The sequence below is a fragment of the Papaver somniferum genome, unplaced genomic scaffold, assembly GCF_003573695.1.
Source record: "Papaver somniferum cultivar HN1 unplaced genomic scaffold, ASM357369v1 unplaced-scaffold_21, whole genome shotgun sequence".
NCBI classification, from domain to species: domain Eukaryota; kingdom Viridiplantae; phylum Streptophyta; class Magnoliopsida; order Ranunculales; family Papaveraceae; genus Papaver; species Papaver somniferum.
Genome location: NW_020631041.1, coordinates 4,843,548 through 4,865,924, shown reverse-complemented (window position 1 = coordinate 4,865,924; position 22,377 = coordinate 4,843,548). Strand labels below are relative to the sequence as shown.

At 36.3% G+C, this 22,377-nt stretch overlaps 2 protein-coding genes across 2 annotated transcripts; both read right to left on the bottom strand.

Moving 5' to 3' along the window:
* Nucleotides 1-559: 559 nt before the first annotated feature.
* LOC113340188 (cysteine-rich repeat secretory protein 3-like) lies at nt 560-2,340 on the bottom strand. The gene is made up of 3 exons (XM_026585402.1): nt 1,310-2,340; nt 1,063-1,212; nt 560-940 (listed from the first exon to the last, which is right to left on the bottom strand). Exons 1-3 carry the CDS (start codon nt 2,058-2,060, stop codon nt 933-935), a joined length of 909 nt encoding a protein of 302 aa, XP_026441187.1. The 5' UTR covers nt 2,061-2,340; the 3' UTR covers nt 560-932.
* Nucleotides 2,341-12,088: 9,748 nt separating this feature from the next.
* LOC113339833 (mitogen-activated protein kinase kinase kinase 7-like) lies at nt 12,089-14,965 on the bottom strand. Its single transcript, XM_026585063.1, has 2 exons — nt 12,599-14,965; nt 12,089-12,509 (listed from the first exon to the last, which is right to left on the bottom strand). The coding sequence occupies exons 1-2, from the start codon at nt 14,523-14,525 to the stop codon at nt 12,349-12,351; spliced, it is 2,088 nt and encodes a 695-aa protein (XP_026440848.1). The 5' UTR covers nt 14,526-14,965; the 3' UTR covers nt 12,089-12,348.
* Between the last annotated feature and the right edge of the window lie 7,412 nt (nt 14,966-22,377).

Here is a 22,377-nt window from a genome sequence, read left to right as displayed (position 1 = left end):
CTTCTTTGCTATTCATCCTTCTTCCAGATTCAGAACATATCTCTGCAGTAATCCCTGCAGATCAGAGAGAGCCAAGGAAGAACCCATCCAGAAACACCTCTGCAGCAAGTTGGTTAGTATCTTTCTTTCTTTGCCTTGTCTTTTCCTTTGTTAATAATTCAACAATGTACTGTTTTTGACTTGGTGACTGCATTGTATGAACCAAAAGAAGCTTGAGATAGAGAGCCAGCCCATGGAAAAACAGAAAGTACAAGCAGACAAGCCATGTGACTGTTGAATGGGCACAAATGCATATGATGCTAGCTAGTAGTACAAATTTACAAATGGTATTATTTTTATTCTGATTTCTAAATAAAGGACAAACACAAGTTTAGGGTTTCCAAGACCCCAATTCCAGTTTTAGAAAACTGTGAAAAGACATTGAACTACAATGTCACCAACCTTGATGCTAAAAGCCATCCCCACCATTCAAAATATGAACCCTGAAACAATGGATTGTCACCAGAGATTGAGTAATGGGATTTGCAAGTAGTTGCATAAAATATAAGCAAGATTTTCCAACAACCCTTGTGTGTCAGATATGTGTATTAAGAAATTTAGAAATTCAGAACAGAAATTAGTAAAGAAAGATGGAAATCTCTGTGCTCCAAAAATAATCTCTTCTGCAACTGCTCTTTCTCTCCATAGTCCATCCCACTTAAAAGTAAAATCATAGATGTTGCTAATCTAAAACAAAAAACATTCATTCATTCATTCTTTAAACAATTCATAACAACAATGTGTCAATATGCTCCTCTTCCCAACAAAAAGTATCCCCTTTTCTTTTTACATCCAAAAAAGTGAAAACCCCTCCTTTTTCTATCTATCTATCTCTTCCTAAACCCCTCTCTTCTCATCAAAATAGTTTTTACTGCCCCATCAATCCATGATCTTCAGTAATCTGCACACATAATTCCCAATAAGTTATCCATGATTAGACTACTAATTTCCACTAAAAGGTGAATAAATTAAGAAATCAATTTAGTGATTAGTATACTTTTCTTAATCAATCAATAAACTTACCATCATCATCATGTTTCTTCAACAAAGATCTAGTAAACATCAAACAGATAACAAGGAACCCAACACCAGCTGCTCCTCCCACTACAATAGCGATTGTTTTCCCTGTATTCTGTGCTGCCCCACCACCACCACCTCCTCCTGCTCCATCTCCTTTGAACAATCAAAACCAAACCCATCATCATCAATGAAGATACTAAAAACACACTAAAAAGATAAAACAATCAATAAATAGAAATGAGAAATGTACCTGGTGAATCTTTCTTAGAGATGCCATTAGGATAATAAGTATAAGTCATATAACACTTGTTCAAATAAATCTGCCCAGAAATCGAACTCCCACACTCAACTTGTGATTTCTGAACAACAGTCTTAACACATTCACCACAATCATTAGTACTCAAATCACCTTCACACTGAGCCAACACATAAACAGACTGGTACTGACTAGTATAAAACCCATTGTTTTGATTCATAATACCATCAGCTACTGAAGCAAATGCAGTATCTCTTCTCTCTTCAAACCCAACACCAGATGCTTGAGACCTCCCACATGTTTTATAAAGCATCTGAACACCAGAAATCACCGGGAAGTTTGATACCGCATAAGAAACGTAACAGCCGTACAGTTGGACTCTGCCGGCGATGGTTTTACCACACATGTTGTCTATAATCTTTGGGAGTTTACTCACACAACTGTAACAATCTCCATTGCTTAAATCTCCTCTGCATTGGAAAATACCAGTGAATGAAACTGACCCACCACCGTTACCACCTGCTGTGGCTTTGAAGAACTTGGTTTTTGAAGATTGGGATATGAGTGAAGTGAATAGACCTGAGAGTGCTTGTGAATAGACTCCTCCTCCTGTTGAATCTGAGAATGTCTGGTTTGCACAGCCTTTGTAAACTACTGTAGAGTAATCTGGAGCAGATTTGGAAAGAGACGCAAATGTAGTAGAGATTATAAGAAGGATTAGAGTGAGAGAAGAGAACAAACCCATCTGATTTGATGATGGGTCTTCTTTTTTGGATTTCTTTGGTTGTTTTTTTTTGCTCAAATCATTACTTGGGAGTGATGTTGCAGGTTTAATGGTGATTTTCAGAAGCAATCTCTCTTTTTTTTCTTAGTCTTTTTCTCTGGTCATTCAACCTAGGTGATAGCTATAGGAGGGGATCTTCTTTCTTTCTCCATGTGATTGTGAGGTCACGGGAGCTGTATTAAGGTATTAATTTATTAGCTACACTGACAACTTAGATAACAACACTGCACTGTATCCCTTTAATCATGTAGTTTTATAATAACCAGGGGGTGAAATACATTTTCACTTTGGTACTCTGTCTTTGCGTGCACTGCAGCAAGGAGGTGGTGAGGCAGGCCATCAATTATACTTTTTACATTTGCTTTAAAGAGGTTTTCCTTTTTTTTTTTTTTTTTTTTTTTTTTTGTTGAAGCAAAACTGTTTTGGTTGTGATTCTACTTAGAGCGTCCACAGTGGTGCGAGCATAACTAAAGACCAAAGACTAAAAAAAAAGATCAAATTTGGGTTTAGTCCGTCCTGTGGCGTAGCGGGTGACGAGTAAATTTGGTCGCGCGTTGATATAAAGTCCGCTTCATCGTCCAGCGTAGATAAAGATTACGCCTGGCATGGGGCGTTGATAAAGATAACGCCTGGTATGGGGCGTTGATAAAGATAACGCCTGTATAGGGCGTTGATAAAGATAACGCCTGTATAGGGCGTGAACTATAGCAACGCCTGGTGTGTGGGACGGAGATTATACGTTCGCCCGGGTTCAAAAAAAAAAAAAAAAAAAATTGGGGCGTTGATAAAGACAACGCCGCAAGCAAAGTTTTCAAAACTTTGTGAAGGTGGGATCATGACTATATCAACGCCTGGGTGTCCGGCGTTAACTTTACGTACGCCCCATCCAGGCGGACATTATACCAACGCCCCATCCAGGCGGACATTATACCAACGCCCCATTCAGGCGGACATTATACCAACGCCCCATCCAGGCGGACATTATACCAACGCCCTGCATCAGGCGTTAACTTTACGAACGCGCGGTTACAGGTGGACATTATACCAACGCCCGTCGGGTAGGCGGACATTATATAAACGCCCGACTATATTTGAATTTGGTCTTAATCGCCGACCAAATTTGGTCCGAGTTTTACTCTTTGATCAAATTTTGATCGATGGTCCGTCCCACTACGCCAGCCCACTCGACACCAAATTTGGGTTTAGTCGTCCACTGCAGTTGCTCTTAGCGTATCCAAACCCACTACAAGCAGAAATCAACTTCAGAAGCAAAACCGTTTCATGGTCTATTTCAGACTTTTTTACACTTCGTCACGAAACTAATTTTTGACTTTTCAAAAATGGAAAAATAACTTCTAAATGGTATCTGGGCATACTCTTTAAGGGCAATTTCAATGGCAATATACAAAACCAAATTTCTGTTGAGCCAGGTGGATGGTCAAACGTGGTTTCCCACAATGGAAAAGAAGTGGGCGGTTGACCGTCAAGCGCCAGGACGAATTGTTGCCGCTGGCGTTTGAAAGACAATCGCTGGCATGCGTAGGCGAACCTCTGGCGTTTGAACTAGGACCGCCAATGGCTACTTTTAAACAGTCACCAGAACGACTAGTTTCTACCTCCATAAATACAGCTCGAGCTTGATCTCACAAATTCACAACAATCTTTCATCCGATCAATCTTTTCTTAATTTCAATTGTTTTCGATTTTCAACCATGAATCCTAATTTTGGTTCTTCTAAGGAAGATATGGAGAAGGATGAAACGTTGTACGAAGAAGAGGAGGAAATGTGTATGGAGTTTTTGCGTCAAATGGATGAAGATGCGATTCACGATAGAAGAAGGCGAAAATTTATGTTGGGATCATACCAAAGCCTTTAGAGCCATATGAAGTTACGACTAGAAGATGGACGTGGCGAGATCGGCATTTTTACCACGAAAAGATGATGCATGACTATGTTAATCATGATTGTGTCTTTCCTATGAGGATTTGTTTTTTTCTGCCCGGAGATGAACAAAGGTGTTTGGTATTTGGTAGAAAGACTACTTTTCCAATTACAACATACTTTCGCAAAGGCGATTAATCCGCCAAGATAGATGCAAGTTTCTACATCGTATTTTGATAGGTTGCCACAGAGGTCATGGGAGAAGTTTGAATTAAACGCTGATATACATATTACTGAAGCACTGTGCCTCGAACGGTACTCGAAAATTGCGAAGCCGACGATTGGTGTTCACAACATGCACATTTGGGGGTTTGATTTCCCGGTGGTAACTCGTATTTGTCATGATAAGTTAATCATTCATATCCAGACGCCTCCAGAAGAACCAGGCTTTATGACTTACCCAACCACAAATGGAATTTCTTCATCGTCTTCATCAAATATGCCTGAAATATGTTGGGAGTTGCCAAGTATAACTTTACAAGAAGAACCAATCACGATTTCGATGATTTCAATATCTAAGGAAGGTACTTATCCATACTACAATGTTAAGGGCAATGAAGATCAATTGAAAGCAGATCTTAACGATTTGTATTGGCTAGTCAACAAATGATGACTTTGCACTTGTGGCCAGTTCATAAATGGCAGATGGATACCATGTTTGGATATAATCCATCTGTAAATCCATATTGTCGTGGTAATTCCGACATTAGTACTTCTAGAAGCAATTCATCATGGCACGAGAACCCTAAAGATACACAAGTAGAAAGTACATAAGTGCCAGAAACAGAACCCCAAAATGTGTTGTTTTCCAACATCAAGTAATTCAACCAGATCCGAGAAGCATTTCAGCATCATTCCCGCCCTAGAACCCAAACGAGGGTTATTATATCGTTGCCCCACCACCATAAGAAAACTCCTCTACGCTTTTAGCAACTTCTGGTTTATAACTATCCGCATTTTCTTTTCAAAATTACGAAGATATATGTCAATTTTCAAGTTTATTGGTAACTGAAAGTATTCCGAGTCTTAGAGAATGAAATCAAACGGAAGAAGGCAGTGATTAACGATATTAGAGAACTTGTAACTTTTATTTCTGATATTTTTGTAATTCTAATTTTAATTAATGAAAAGTATTGCTTTCAGTTGAAATTAAATTACATATGTTATAAATTAAGCACTGCTTTTACTTCTAGTTGGAAACTATGATTCAATTTACTAGCTTAATTAACCAATCAAAAATTTTCTAATGGACCATCTTTATTGAAATTTACTTGACGGAACAACACCAACAAAAGAGGTTGAAATTGTTAAGGAATTCAGAACAACCAATCGGAAAACCATATTTTTCCATCATCGCCATTCATCTAAAGATCTTTTTACCAACTCAGCATTAGTTTAACCCCTCACTCTAAAACCATTGACTTTCATAAAGCTAAAAATTCACTTACGTCTTTCTTAATTGTCTTAGAACGATGGAGTGACAAACATCCTTTTAGACGACGCTATGGGAAAGGTCTATTATAGATAAGTTATATGGTTCCTTTTCGTGACAGCCTGTTTGGTTTGGGTTGTAATTTAGTCGTTTTTTTAGTTTTTTTTTCTTCATCAGTTTGTACGGTTAGGGTTTCCTTAACCCCCTCACCTTTCCAAAAAAGAAATATAGCACAATGACTCGGGTTACGGATGTCACTGCAGAACTTCTCGTAAATAACCTCCCAGAAATTCACATCAGGATAGTGTGTTTCAGCTACATGAGTTTGTAACAACACAGTTTCTGCAAATAGCTAAATCTTGTTCTCGAGTATATTGAGCTCGACGAACTAATAAAGGTCGACACATCTTTCGACAAATTCTATTGAGTGAAGGGATTTTATATGATATTTTTTGATGTTTGATGAAGGTGTAATTTGATATGATGTGAGAAATGAGTATATATAGGAAATTCAAAGAGAGCCATCGGATGATTTAATTTTTGGCCGTTCAGATATATTCGTTGGCGGGCAAACAAGGATCACACGGATTGTATGGTATCACCAGCGGCTTAGGTTAAAATGTGCAACTTAGCTAAAGCGATTGGCGGCTGGGGTAGTTTTCAGCAGTAAGATGACTAACTGAGCCAATCACCGTGAATTTATTACATGGTAAAATTATACTCAGATAGAGTACATCATTTTGCACCCTATGGCGCAACATTCTTGGTGAAGCGCCATCATGGCGCAATATTGGTGGATGACATGTACAAATGGCTCAGGCCTTGTACTATTCAGCAGTCAAATGACTGAATGAGCCGACTCGCTGAACTCGGTCTTTTTGACTGAGTTGACTCACTAATCTAATCAGGTTTTCTTAATAAACGAGATTGTAGGTTAGAAATAACACGACGACTCGGGTTACGGGTGTAACATCAGAACTTCTCGTAAATAACCTCCTAAAAATTCACACCTGGATAGTGGGCTTCAACAAGCTAAGTTTGTAACAACACACAATTTCTGCAAATAGCTAAATTTTCTTCTTGAGTGTACTGAGCTCGACGAACTAACAAGGATCGGGACATCTTTTAATAATAAATTATATTAAGTGAAGAGATTTCATGTGATATTTTTTGAGGTTTGAAGCAGGTTTAATTTGAGATGTGAGAAATGAGTATTTACAGGAAATTCAAAGAAAGTCGTTGGATGATTTAATGTTTATCCGCTCAGATATATCCGTTGGCGAGCAAACTCGGGATGCATGGAATGTGTGGTATCACCAGTGGTTTAGGTTAAAACGCGCGGTTTAACTGAAGCCGCTGGCGGTTGAGGTAGTGTCGTGCGGAATGAGAAGAAACACACTACTTTTATTGGACTGCAATGGGAAAATCTATAAATCCGTTCCTTTTCCTAACCATTTTTCTCTTTTGATCAATCTCATCTCACAGAAACTGCCCTTAGCTAAAAGGGAAATGATATTGAAAGCCCAGTTTACCATTATACCCTTTGTTTTTAATCAGATTTACACTGTTATCTTTGTTATGGTGCCATAATTTCAGGCGAATCAGATTTCGGTTATTGATACAGTAAAACTTTTCATAACTTATTACAATTGGGACAACAAATAGACTAGTTTAGATTTGGGACAAGACATGACACAATCTGAATAGTGGAGAGGAGAATAACTCTAACATTGGGATTGTCAGCGTAGTAGGGATGAAGTCAAAGGTCAAGATTGGTTGTCCCAAATTTGACCTACTTTATTTGTCTCAGCTTTAGCATTTTGGAGCTTTTTAGCTGCTTGCCGGGAATCCTTTACTTTAAAATTCACTTCCGCAGTGAGACACACTCTTTAAATACGATAAAGCCAAACACTCCGACTCCGAGTTCTTCTTACCTTTCAATAAAGGAAAATTTCTTGTTTGGTCCTAAGCCCATAAGGTTATTTATAGCAGGGTCCAACTAGATTTTACTCTTATTCTAAGGTCCAAAGTTATTTGAAAACATGGAAATGACTAATATACCCCACTGTTTAAGTACGTGTGAAATAACATACTACCATAGATTTGAGTACATAACTGATACACTGTTTACAAATTTGAGTACATATCTGCTACACTGTTTACAAATTTGAGTACATATCTGCCACATTGCTTACAAATATGAGTACACATCTGCTACACTACTTAGGAATATAAGTACTCCTCAATTCACTTTACTTTATTGCAGCACCAGCACCTCTGCAGTCAACCATTCACCACTGCCTTCAGCTCCATCTTCTCAGTAATCTTCTATCTTGCTGCATCACAATATTCTTAGCTTAAACCACAACTGCAATAGCTACATCAACACCATTGTCATTTCAATTCTGCTGCAACACAGACTATCAAATGCAAGTAAAACATCGTTATCATATAGGCATCTAAAAGATGATTAATTTATCTCGCAATAATTCATGTCATTTCTGTGTCCGTCCTATGCAATCTCTAATTAAGATTCATTTAAGTGCTTTGATATGCACCAAATTTATGCCTATAATTATGAACACAATAGAATATGATTTCTAAACCTACAATATTACAAATTTTTCTAAATGCGAGAAAAGTTTTTTGTACATGGAATGTCGTCTGATGGCGGATATTACCCTTTGTATTTGTATTCATCATTCACATCTGAGAATGATGGTCTGCTAAGTCGAAAATAATCGCATCTAAATCAGAACCCAAACCACATTTTCCTTAGTGTGAATCACCTCAAACATGACCTAGCATCATGCAACTTGGGGAACTCGTTCAAGTTGGTATATGATGTGTAATTCTTAAACATATGCTGGGAAATATCTAGTCAAACAGAAAAATTATTGTTAAGCTCCAATAGAAAGGCATTACATTCCGAGAAATCCTATTGCATCGGGATCGATATCCTAAATTAGCTAGAAGCAAGAAAATCAAACTGCAAAATAAAATACCCATAAGAACAAATCAAGGTAAAATATCGTTATTCAAAGTGGATTCCAAGAGGAAATCAAGTAAATGAGAACAAAGTAATGTTAAGACCTGAAAATTGTCCCGCATTCCTTAACTGACCTGATATTGCGAGAACTTTGCACATTCAGACTGAAATTTCTCATATAATGCCTCTAGTAGCTCAGAACTAATTTGCTCATCCAAGGAAATCAAAATTAGGGTTTTGAACGAAACTTCAAAATTTCAAATTTGGTGCTTTGAAAATTAACAAATCTAGGGTTACCTGGTATCCCTGTAAAGACTCATTTTGTAAATCTATCGAACTCATTTTTTTAAAGAAGTAAATAAAAACGAAGAATCAAAGTTAATACGCACCTGATCAGGTAGAGAAAAACTTAACTGAATGTCAAGAAGAAGTGATGAATCCGTAAAATCTAACCGAATCAAAGCACATATTTCAGTATTCCATATATGTACTCCTGGATCAAACCAAAAAAATATGAAAAAATCTATAAATTCATAGTAAACACAAAAATAAACAGTACGTCATATATGTACAGATGGTTAATACACAAAAGAAAACTGAAAAACAAACCAAAAACCATAGAAATATCAGATCTACTAATGAAATAAACATAATACATGATTTTTTATTTAGATATGAACTTGTTTCATCAAAATCCACCAGTATATCATATACGTACCGATGATTGATACACAAAAGCAACTCAAAAGCATATAAAAAACAACCAAAATGAAACTAAAATCAGTTGCATGTGAAAACCAAGTAATGAATCCATAAAAAACAGAATCGAAACACTTTTTTTTTCCAGTATTCCATATATATACTTCTAGATCGAAGAAGAAAAATATCCAAAACTACAAAAATAACAAAATTAAAGCATAATTTTTCAGTACATCATATATGCACTGCTGATTCATAATCTAAAATTTAGCTGCATGTGAAAAACAAGTAACGAATCTATGAAAAAATAGAATCGAAACACTTTTATTTGAGTATTCCATATATGTACTTCTGGATCAATCAAGAAAAATCTCCAAAACTATAAAAAAACAACAAGATTAGAGCAGTATATTTCAGTATACCAAATATGTACTGTTGATTCATAGTCTAAAAATCAGCAGCACGTGAAAAACAAGAGACGCATCATGAGATCGAACTACCAAAACCGCAAAAAGAAAGTGAAAACATCATGAAATCGATCGAATTTTCATGATTCAGTTGAGAAACAAAACAAAAACAAAGAAGAACTGGAGAAAAATTAAATAACATACCTGTAAAATCACTAAACATCTTCACAAACCCTAGGTTTAAACTTCATAAGCGGCAGCAACAGAGAAGGGGAGAGGGAGAGAGAGAGAGAGAAAACGCATCTGAGAACCAAAATTATTAAAATCAGTTGCATGTGAAAACCAAGTAATGAATCCATAAAAAACAGAATCGAAACACTTTTTTTTTCCAGTATTCCATATATATACTTCTAGATCGAAGAAGAAAAATATCCAAAACTACAAAAATAACAAAATTAAAGCATAATTTTTCAGTACGTCATATATGCACTGCTGATTCATAATCTAAAATTTAGCTGCATGTGAAAAACAAGTAACGAATCTATGAAAAAATAGAATCGAAACACTTTTATTTGAGTATTCCATATATGTACTTCTGGATCAAACAAGAAAAATCTCCAAAACTATAAAAAACAACAAGATTAGAGCAGTATATTTCAGTATACCAAATATGTACTGTTGATTCATAGTCTAAAAATCAGCAGCACGTGAAAAACAAGAGACGCATCATGAGATCGAACTACCAAAACCGCAAAAAGAAAGTGAAAACATCATGAAATCGATCGAATTTTCATGATTCAGTTGAGAAAAAAACAAAAACAAAGAAGAACTGGAGAAAAATTAAATAACATACCTGTAAAATCACTAAACATCTTCACAAACCCTAGGTTTAAACTTCATAAGCGGCAGCAACAGAGAAGGGGAGAGGGAGAGAGAGAAAACGCATCTGAGAAGAAAAAGAAAATTGAGGAAAGCTGTTTTTATTTTTGTTATATATAGTGAAGGCTATTCTGGGAATTCTTAAAATGCACGTAATAGGTTACACACGTGTGCAGGACCTGAGCTTAAAAAGTTGGGTCCATTTTTTTCTTTTCTTTTAATTATGGACCTCCGGTTACTGGGCTTTAGTGGATGGACCTCCCATTAACTAAGAACACTATAATAGGATCTATAGGTAATTCCTACTTCAATAAATTCACTTTCTTCTCTCAATCTCTCTTTCTTCTTAGTTTCTCTGATATCATTCACAAATCAGCGTTGTTGCGATATAAGGTATGTGAATCCGTCCAACTCTTCATGACTTGAATCTTCACTTCCATGAAATGTTCAATTAGGTCTAGGTTTTTGAAGAGATATGAGATTTTAGTAACCAGAAAAGCTCTACATCTTTAATTGTTACTGTATTAGTGAATATGAGGGAGGCAGCAGAGGATAGGATCAGTAATTTACCAGACTCACTTCTGCATCATATCCATTCTTTTCTTCCCGTCAAGGATGGAACTACATTTGGACCACTGTCCCCGCCCTTGATTTTAAGAGTCGGCATTGTTACAGCCTGAGTTCGGGTTGTTACCATCCATTTCTCTCTTATTCTGAGACTGAGAAATTCATGGATGGAACATTGAGTCGTCATAATTCGTCAAATATAGACAAGTTCTTGAATGCATTTCGGGTTCAGTCTTGGATATCAACTGTAATAAGGGGTTCGGTTTACACTTAAGACGAAAAACCCCATCATTCATTCCCTCGTCTCTTGTAACTTGTGAATCACTGCAGCTACATAGTCACCCTAGTATCCGTATTCTTCCTAAATATGTCTCTTTTCCAAGACTCCAGCGCCTTCAACTTGATGAATTTGGTGGATTTTGCAGTGAGTCCTGGAATTAGGAACTCTTTTCGAATTCCGCTGTCCTTGAAGAATTGACTTTGGTGGATGATGCACCAAGGCTTGTCACTTTTTCCTGCTGGAGTTATGTTCCAAAAGAATATGTCTTGTCTAGCTCTCTAGCACTAGTCGAAAAAGGAATAAGTCAGTTACTTCGTGCCCTTGCACTTGTGAAGTGCCTTTAACTGTTTATGATTGCACCCTTCGGGTATTCTTCCTCGCTTATTTGTAAAAATGTCTTAACTGTTTACGATAGTTAGTTTCTGTATTTCTTTCGACCTTCATGGTACTTGTATGCTGTTATTGCCTTGTGATAAATACTCCACATACGGTCTGTCCAACAATCTGCTGAAATTACATAATGTCAAAATATCCCGCGCCCTGACCTCTCATCAAGGATTAATTGCTTTGCTCAAAGCAGTACCTAATCTGGAGTCACTCGTATTTGATGGGGCAAGTGTTGAGAACTAATGATTATGCAGCACACCGGCAAAATAACAAAATTCAAGTTTTGGCATTACATTTGTTAACTTACTATCATGTGTGTAGTGAATAATCATTTGATATATTTCTATTTTTTCAATTCCAGCGTATTGATGATGAACCAGAAGACAGTGACAAGGACGATGGGGATGAGAACATTAACTAGTTTCAGAGTTAGAATTAAAAACAAACAACAACAACCTACAAGAGAAAAACATTTAACTTGCCTGGCTTTATACAATGAACTGTGTAATTTGTATAACGAGGAAAACCCCCTCCCAATAGACAAACAACCCAAAGTGTGTTGTAGAATAAATGATTTAAGCACACAAATCTGCAACTCGAAACCTTAACACTAACAAAACAGAAGGAAAATTGTATTTGTTGCAACAAAATGAAGAAGGGAGAAGATCTATGATATGTCAGAATCTGATGCGTGGCCTGACGATCTCCGCCTAGTGTTTGGACTTACCATTGGTAATTGGCTTTCTGAATTCATCCTTAAACTTCTTCCACATGAAGTGAGTTGTGGAGGTCTTAATGATCTTCCTTTCGGCGTCCCTGACCCTGCCGCTGTTAAACCCACAAAGACAATGACAAAACTCAGTTAAGTGCCTAATGCAGTATTTCAAATACATATTCGTAAACAAAAGATTTCTGACCTGCTTGTTTGATCGCTTTTGGGTCTAGCTTTTTTGCAGATGAAGATCTTCTTATGCCTGGTTCCTGCTGGGACGAATTCTTTTTCTCGGTTGGTGTTGGCTTCTCCACTGATATTGAGAATGGATCTTCCACAATACTCAAACTCTCGTCTCCGCAGATGGAAGCTCCTTCGCTCCCCGACTCCGAACCCTTTTCTCTAATATGCCCAGTACTTGATTTCTCCTTCTCCAGAACTTTATAAGAAAACATCTGAAACGGAATTTGAGATACCGGCATTGGCTGTACATTTCCACCCCAACCAACAAACTTACTAGATAGACCAATCTCTAGTTCATTATAATCAACTTGCGGCGACGGTGCATCTGGCTGGCCATTATCCGGATTCATCACCAGAAACCGCTTGATGTAGCGCAGAACCCTGCATATGGATGAGAAGTTCGGACGCTGAGCCTGGTCCGTCTGCCAACATCTCTTTGTCAGGTTCGTTATGTATTTCGGCGAAGTTAATGGAAACAGCGGCCTCTCCCCTGCACGGATGTTCCTGCTCATTTTATCTCCCTGCAGATGACTATCCTCAAATGGAACTTTTCCTGTCAGAAGTTCGAAGCACATCATACCGAAGCTATAAACATCGGCTTTCTCGCTGTATTTCGCAGTGCAAACATTCCCCGGCTGTTCTTGCTCTAGCAGTACTTCCGGCGCGTACCAGATGAAAGTTTGTATCCCATTAAGATTCGAATTGCTTCGGGACATAGTCTTCACCGCAGATAGATTGAATCCGGTAACTTTCGCATGTAAATATCCTTCTGCAACCGGATTCCTTACCTTAATAAGAACGTTCGACGGATTCAAATCTCCATGATAGATTTTCAAAGAATGAAGATACTCCATTCCTCTTGCAATTTGAAGCATTATGTCAACCGCAACCGGAACGGTGAACGGTATACGTTTCCTCGGACCGCATATCTCCTTGATGTAGCTGCTAAGATCTTTGTTCATCAATTCTGTAATCATGAAACATTCTTTCTTCTCCTCGTCAGAGAATCCGCAGAAGACGTTCGATACATTCGGATGCGCTAACGATGACAGAACCGATATATCGCGCATTAACGGCTCATGAATCTCGCCGAAGAAATGCCTCGACGCAAAGCTTTCACCCAACCACTGAATTTCCTTGAATTGGCTTCCAGTTCCTAATCGTCTCCTCACCTGGTAATCTTTGGAACCGACTAAAATCGAGCTCGGAAACAGCTTGAACTTTGAAGAATCCATTTCACTCAAGTTATTAAACAGTAATTCGGCCAGCCGTTGTTCTTGCTTCGTCAATGTCCCAGACATTTTCTTCTCCATGATCGATTGCAGCAGCGCCCATCTATCTTCTTTCCAGACCGCGGCAAACCGCTTGCAGAAATCTTGAGAAACCAAATACTTTTTCCCAAACTTCCATTCGAATAACTTGGGATCTTGCCATTCTTTTTCATACTTCTTCATAAACACAAACCTCTTCTTCTGAATTTCATCATCATCGACGCCAGAAATCTCCGCGATGATCTCGATAGATTCGATAACAACAGGAATGCAACATAACAGATTATGTACATGGAATTCAACACAATCTTTGTTTTTCGAAAGCGAAACGACTTTTGCCCACCAATCTCTTGTTTCTAAGCATTGTTGAACGTATAACTCACCTTCTTTGAAAACTCTGTGTAATTCTTTCAATGGCTGTTCGAGGATCTTCCATTTCGTATTCCGTTCTTCGAATTTAAGGTTTTCTTTTAATTCTTCGGCGACGCCGTCGAACGCTTGACTGAATATGTCTACCAATAAACAACACTGTCTTTGATTGATTTGTATTTCATCTTTGAATACCATTAAAGCTTTTAAACTCCCCAAAACCTTCCCAATTTGGCGAAATTGATCCATCACAAAACCGATCAATATCCGAAAATCTACGCTAAGTGTGTATCGGATTTTCCACGGTATACCTCTGATCACAAACCAGAATTTCCAGAAAAAATTCAATCAGAATTTCATCATGATCAAAAATAGAATCAGGATTTTCTTCAATCGGTCGATGAAAACTAAGATGAAACCGATCAAACAGAGATGAATAAAGAAGAAATTGAAGGGATAGAAACTGAAAAAAACTGAATTTGATGATCAAAATTAAAGGGTTTCTGACTTGAAAAAGAAATCAAAAACAGAGAATTTGACTGAATTTGATGAAGAAAAATATGATGATCGGATTGAAAACGGAAAAATCAAGATGGGTTTTGTTTTGTTTTGATTGAGATTGATTGGTTTAATATTTTCTTAATTTGGATTGGTTTGGTAATGGGAAAATGGGAATTTTGACTGGAATCCGTTTTATTTGGAAGTCCTTTATAAAGAACTCCCGCGACTTTCGGTTTTAAAATATGTATTTATGTCGCTGTAACGGCTAACCGTATTCATGGAACCGTCGGTTGGTTTATGTGATAGGGTACACGTTTTTGGGTTAGTAATAACTACTCACCACCTACGCGTATGAGTAGACGTTTGGTTCTCTATGGATAGAGTGACGGAGCCATAGAGGGTGTATTTAGAGCTTGATTCCCAAATTGGTGGTAGATTGCGGTTAATAAAGGGCATGGTTAGAATTTTATTAAAAAGTGTCACCGTCTTCTTCTTTCTCTTCTCTCTCCCAAGGAAAAAGAGAAAAAAACTATGAAGTTCTTCTTTTTGCTCAGATTTAGTCCTTTTGGGCTAGATCTAAGCAAGGATTTTTAGTTTTTATGAATAAAAGTAGTCTAATTTGTAGTTTTAGGTTCTGTTTTTGGTGTCTATGGACACATTTCTTCGCTATTTAGGCGATATTTTTTCGTTTTTAAGACGATTTTTTCTTCGCTTTAATAGCGATTCTCTCAAATCTCCATGGTATTTCTTGGCTTGCTACTCTCGATTCATCAAGAACATCAATAATTCTGCTCGGATTCGCTTTGGATTCATCTTCAACAAGAGGGATTTAGGGCATCCGAATTCGTTTGGATCTACAAGATTTGGGCAAATTACTCCATTTTAATTGGAGTATCTATTATTGAAGAAGATAATTATTTCAAATGGTCGGAGTTGATTCCGGTTCACACCATCATTCGTCAATACTGCTGGTACAAAAATTGGATGTCTTTGCGGTGCATGGCTCTTTTTCTTCGCGATGTATTTGCAATTGGTGTCATCATTTGTATTTGGGTTTTGATTATCTTGTATTTTTGGTGTTTTTGATAATCTTGTAAACAATCATGTAATCACTATTTTTGTTTGAATGAATTGAAATGTGATTTCCAAAAAAAAAAAAATCTTTTTTTATTAAAAACATTAGATTAGTTTTTAGAGAACTCAATTCCTGGCAATTTTATTATGTGTCTCAAGAGCGTCCACAATCATGAGACGGAGCAAGGAGCAAAAACAAACTAAAAGCCAAAAGAATTTGATATTTTTAGATGCGAAAAGCAATAGGAAAAGGAGTATATTTAGTCAGGCGCTCATTATACATGTGCTTGGTGTGAAGCACACATTATACTTGCGCTTGGAGTGAGGCGAATATTATACCTTCGTTTGATGGTAGTGTAGTTTATAATGCTTTGTGATCAGGCGAACATTATACTTGCGCCTGATGGTAGTGCAATTTGTTAGGCGAACTTGATATCTCCGCTCCACTATCAAGCATATGCTTTACTCTGCGCCTGTTACGAGACGCTGATTATACATACGCCTACTCTCAAATGCTGACTACACCTCCGCCCAAGCAAATATAGTTTTGGTCGGGATTTCAGACCAAATATGCTCCTGAACCCTAGAAAACCAGACTATATTTGGTTTTATTTTAATCCACTGTGATTGGTCTTTTAACCATATTTTTTTCTGTTCTATCTTTTGCTCCTACATTGTGGACGTTGTAAAAGAGAGAAATAAAGTTGCTTATATACTTTTTAAACTATAGACATAGTTAAAAGAATTACCAGACTATGGACAATCCTTCTCTTAATAACATCAGGTTTGCAACTTCGAGAGGATGCTACTCATGTAACTCAGTAATTTTAAATAAATAATTTTTCTCGTGTAGGGAGCTAGGATCAAAGGTTTAAACAAATAACTATAGGTACAAGGTATAAATAACGAATAAAAAGTCGAGTTTAGATACTTATCAATAAACATGTACATAACCGTGGTTTTAGGTCCGTTGACAAGGGATGCAACCGTTTAGAGGAACGGGATTAGAAGTATGAGGTAAATCTTTTTTAACATAGGTAAGATAATAAAATTGGATTTCTGAGCCCAAGTAATAAAAAAAATTAGGCATTCCATTAGTTATTTACCCTTGTAATAGCCTCGCTCCGCCCGATTACTCACACTTGTCTATGCTTGGCTTTGCCCTTCAGCAAAAGCAAAACTTTTCTAAATACAAATAGACGTATATTTTGTTTTTATGCATGTTTAATATCTCATTTCTCGATTGTTTTTTGAGTTTTCAGAATTTTTATAAATCTAGTGCTATGTTGTTAAACCTATTTAACATCATCAATAATTAAGTTTCTGAGGGGCTAGGTCTACTCAGAGGCCATATTCAATGGCTTCAGATTTACCAGAAGACAAGTGTAACGAAAGACCTATTTTGCCTGGCATCTATCTCAATGCTAAAAGGGCTGGATATAGTACAGTTAGATCATTTTTTAAGTTTCTTGGGAGTTTTTATTGTGGGCTTAGTTTCACACCAAAATAAAGAGCTGGGCTGATTGCCATTAGATCATCTTTCGGGATAACCTCTTGAGAGATTTTGTTGGGGTCTAATCTGATCTCACACCAAAATAAAGAGTTATTCAAAGCAAATTTGGCAGATTATGATCTTGAAATTGCAGAGATAATATAGAAAAATGAACTTTCTCCTGTTAGGATTTATCGACCCATCTTTCTATTCTCTTGTTTGTTTGTTTGGATGAAATGAGAAGTTTTAAGGTTCATCGATCTTTCTTGTGCGGTCAACCAAATGTCTTTAAGCTGGCCCACCAAAGCACCCAATCAATCAAGATTAAGTGCCACGTGTAATGAAAAGATACACGTCGCAGGCATGATTTGGGATGGAAGAAAGACGTGAGCCAGACTAATTAGTTTAGTGTTAATCAAACTACATTAGGTGATGCATGAAAACGTCAAAAACCAATTTTAATAAGAAAAATTAGGTGATGCATGGTTTAACGGCAACCAGTCCACGTCCGGACAAACGTGCTTCCAACTTTCTTCTTCTTTCACACCAAATAAACAAAACCAATTTGATCAACACTGATATATATATATTCCTTTGGTTGTTCAACTAGAATTGGGATCTTTTAGGTGTAACGCACATATAACCTGGTAGTGCCGGCGATGTCCTTAGGTGGGCAAGAATCCTTACTGGTAGACATGCATTAATATTACAACAACTAAGAGTTCTCTCTTACTCTGGAGTTTAGACTTTGGAAGATAATCATCCCCAGACGTTTTCAAATTACCTCAGCTGTTTATTGTTTTACGGAGATGCTGCCGTTTGGAACTATATTCCATTAAACAATTATATAAGTTTCCTTTAAGAGAAAAAAAAAATAGAAAAAAAAAGAAAAAGAAAAACACATAACCTAGTCAAATTATCTGGATGAACATGTCCCTTAGCTTAGATAATGCTGTTTAATTTTTAGGTCATCAATTAAGAATTAGTACATATGGCTTGTTGATTTGGATGGATTGTGCTGCTTAATTTATACGAGAGGCCAACAAACCATCTATTTCATTGTACTAAAGTAGTAAACAAATTTGATCAAATTGCTCAAAACTGTCTCCTATGTTAATTCAAAATTTTAGTGCATGCTACATAAGCAAAAAGTTAATTGCCGCTGATAAAAGATGGTACCCGGCGGAGCTCCAACTACCCCATTAAAATTTGAATTCCGCCCTTAAATAATTCGGCCCATTTTAAATGATTTTTTCGTAAATTGAGTTCCCATGCGGGTTCTTTTTTTCCTTTTTATGTAAGTTAAATAGTCATTTCAAAGATTTAACTTAGGAAGTTAGCAACCCTTACATCAAAATAATTAAAGCCATCGAATGCTCAGATAACAGATTCTTTCCTAACATTAGATAAACAAAAGAACCCGATACTCGTGGATACCCGACGAGTATTACCCATTTAGAACCGTTAAGATTTGGGTCCAATCGGGTAATTACGCGTCGGATCCTAAGGTGATAATGGGTCCCATTTTAGGACCAAACCCAAACCCTAATCCATCGGGTCCAGATAATGGGTATCCACTGACATCCCTAAAGTCCATTCCCACTGAAATGTTGCCACTATTACCAAATTGTAGTTTAATTACTAACAATGGGGGCTGGTAAAGATGAGAGGATGTGGTGCGGCGATATTAAAGGTAAATTCTACACTTCTGCAGTTGTCGAGAAGATTAGAGCAAAAGAAACTAATCTGCGATGGCCTAAAAAGATCTGGAAAAACTTCATGCACCCTGGGATTTCAAGTAGTGTATGGAAAATTTTACAACGGGTTTATGTGGATGATGTTTTGATGGTGAGCATTCGGTATTCCATGGTTTCTAAAATGCTGCATATGTAGAAATGAACAAGATAGTATGAGTCACTTTCTCTGATATTGCTATTTCATTGCCAAAATTTGGAATTGGGTATGTAATTTGGATTTCCATGTCCTGTATCTTTTGAGGAAGTACTGAAATTTTCTCAACATAAAAATCCTATTGCCAAGGAAGCATGGACGACTGTAGCTTGTGTTATCATGCGTGAATTATGATTTCAAAAGAATAAGATAATTTCTGAAGAAATTTATGGTTGTTTTTGTAAAAAAATAAAAATAAAAATACCGTTTAAGAATGAACTGGTGGAGGACTATTTCCGAATTAGGAGGTCCTGGTAAATGTGCCGGATTCGATGGAGCTGGATTGACCGTATGAAATTCAAAAATTCAAGTTTTCCCTCCAAAATTCAGAGAATTCTTTGGTTTTGGATTTTTTTTTCTTAATCAGAGAATTCAAATAAAGTAGAGAAGAAGAGAGAGAATTACTTATTGGATCAATCAATTTAGTAAAGAGAGAATTATGACTAGAGAGCGCTTCGGTGTTACGATTCTAAACCCAACAGAAGAACTTTAGAAATATAAAGTGAACAAATTGATTAGAGATCATCTAAAATCCTTTTGACTGGGGATTAGTTACCAAGATTAAATTAAAACTTAACTGTACAGATTGAATCAAGAACTATAGAGAGGAGTATATATATATATATACTCCTACATGAATGAATAAGCTACATGAATGAACATTTCATGTAGCTTGACAAAACTCAATTATTATTTCGGTATATTTATTATATATATTAGCAATAACTTAATCCTAAAAATGTTTTGTATATTAAAAACACAATAATACAAAACTTTTTTTTACTAATTTTGGGAAAAAAATGTGAAAAAGTGATTTGAAATTTATATATATATGTATAGTAAACGTTTTCAAGTTTACTTGTCAAAAGAAAGCACTAAAACGTTTTGTTTACCTAATCCTAGGTCTGGAGATAGTCATTTGGTGTAAATCTTGCAACAATCAACTAAACTTCAATTTCTTTGTTTCCTTTCCCCTAACTTCTTTAATATGTTCTTCCAATTTTAATATTGTTGCAGAGAAACTTACATTCAAATTCCTCAACTGCAAATCAAAAAAGAAATTGTGTTTTCTAAAGGAAATAAGAAAAACAAAATCTAGATATGAAAAAACTCCCATAAGAAAATGCAGAAATGTACATTCCCTGAAAACTTTCTCGAAAGTTTCCTTCCCATCTTTCACAAGACGTGATCCAACACAAAAACAAAGAGAACCACATGAAAAGATTATGAACATCGCAACGTAACGGCAAATTCCGCTTTTATATCCACGTTGAAATCCTTGTTCCATAAAATTTGTGCATTTATTCTCGTAGAGAGAACAACTTTTTCTTCTAATAAATGATGCAACTGTTCGGATTCCTCCTATAGCACCATATGTAACTTGATTTGCTTCTTCATACATTACCTACATGTATATACATATAGAAATTGGTTAGTATTTTAGGCGCGTCCTATTGCAAATATAAAATGGTGATTTATTGACCGTGTCATCACTGCTTGAGCTCTGTAAAAACTTTGTTCTTATGTATCCTTCCGAAGATAATAATGGTAGTAATGCAAGAATTACTAGTGTGAACTTCCAGTTGGATATAAATGCTATGATAACTGCAAATACAATTGTTGTTAAGCTCTGGACCCATAAATACAATGAGTTTCCCACAAGGTTTTTAACCCTCAAAATATTCGCAGATAACCATGTTTCAGTTGATCCGCTGGATATGAAACATAAAATGAGATTGCCGTATAGCTAGAGCTATTGCAGGTATTTGCATAAATATGGGGGATGTGTTACCTTGAATTTTCATGGTCATCAAACCAACTCATTTATTGGTGAACTACCTTTCCGAAGCACATGGATCGAACCCGCTGAACTAGTTTACCTCCTGCAAGTCCTATTAAGTATTGTTGCATTGGTATAAAAATGAAACCAGTAAAACCTAGTGCTACAAACATTAAAGATCAAAAAATTGAATCTCTTCGAAGTTCATCTGGTGGTTCATAAGAAGTTTTGAATATTTTCGAGAATAAGAGTCCGGGGGTTGGCTGCATCAAACCTTTAATAACTGAGGCAATTGATCCTAACAGTAAAATCACCACTTCTGGCTTGTTCAAGTAGGCTAATCTTTTAAAAAAAAAACTTTGTATTAATTGATCTTTTTGATAATTTCTTTCATAGTTTTCCGCATCTTCTAATTTAGCCATTTCTTGGGCAGTTACTGAATTGATTATACTCATGTTCAGAGACTTTATAGATATATCATCGCTAGAAATATCATCTAAAGGTAGCACGTATTCAACTTTATAAGCATCTTCTTGAAGACGTATAAGCTGAGAGTAGGCTCTATCGGGTTTCAAGATCCATTCCTCATGATTTCCTAAACCAATGTCAACATATGTACCAATCAAATTGATGAAAGTTAACACATTATACGTAAATTTGTTTATCACTTTCTAACTTACCTTGCTCAACAATTATTCCTTGTTGTACCACAGATATGGTTTTAGCATCTTTGATGGTTTTCAAACAATGGGCGATTATAATAATTTTTCGATTAAGCATAATTCATTCCAAAGCACGTTTCACTAGTTTCTCATATTTAACATCTAATGCGCTTGTGGCTTCATCAAGAAGTAGGATCTAGGTTCTTCAAAATGTCTCTAATAGTTGCAATCCTCTATTTTTGCCCACCAGATAGTTGAATCCCACTAATCATTGTCTCAAATCCCTGTCAAAAATAAAAGAGAAACCAAAATTAATATGGATTATAGTCTCAATTCCGTTTACAAGTGGTTAATTAAGAAGAATCTAAGATTACAGAGTTTAAGATATGAACTGAGTTCCTTCTTTGTCTTTCAAAAAATAGTGCCTTCATATCACACAAAAGAGAATCCGTAGAAAAATTGAAGACTTTAAGAGATCTTGCTTCTTTTGCTAGTCTATCTAAGTAAAACAGTAAAGATCTTTTCCTAAACTGAAAACACACATTTCTAACTGAATTAAAAATATTAAGGCATTTTTTAATATTGTTATGTTCTCCCCAGTGAGATTGAAAATAATCATCACCATTGATTGCAGAAATAAGA

Coding starts and splice junctions, on each gene's coding strand:
- LOC113340188 (XM_026585402.1), bottom strand. CDS start 2,060: ATGGGTTTGTTCTCTTCTCTCACTCTAATCCTTCTTATAATCTCTACT. Junction 1,213..1,309: donor CTCTAAGAAAGATTCACCAG/GTACATTTCTCA, acceptor GATTGTTCAAAG/GAGATGGAGCAGGAGGAGGT.
- LOC113339833 (XM_026585063.1), bottom strand. CDS start 14,525: ATGGATCAATTTCGCCAAATTGGGAAGGTTTTGGGGAGTTTAAAAGCT. Junction 12,510..12,598: donor AAAAGCGATCAAACAAGCAG/GTCAGAAATCTT, acceptor TGGGTTTAACAG/CGGCAGGGTCAGGGACGCCG.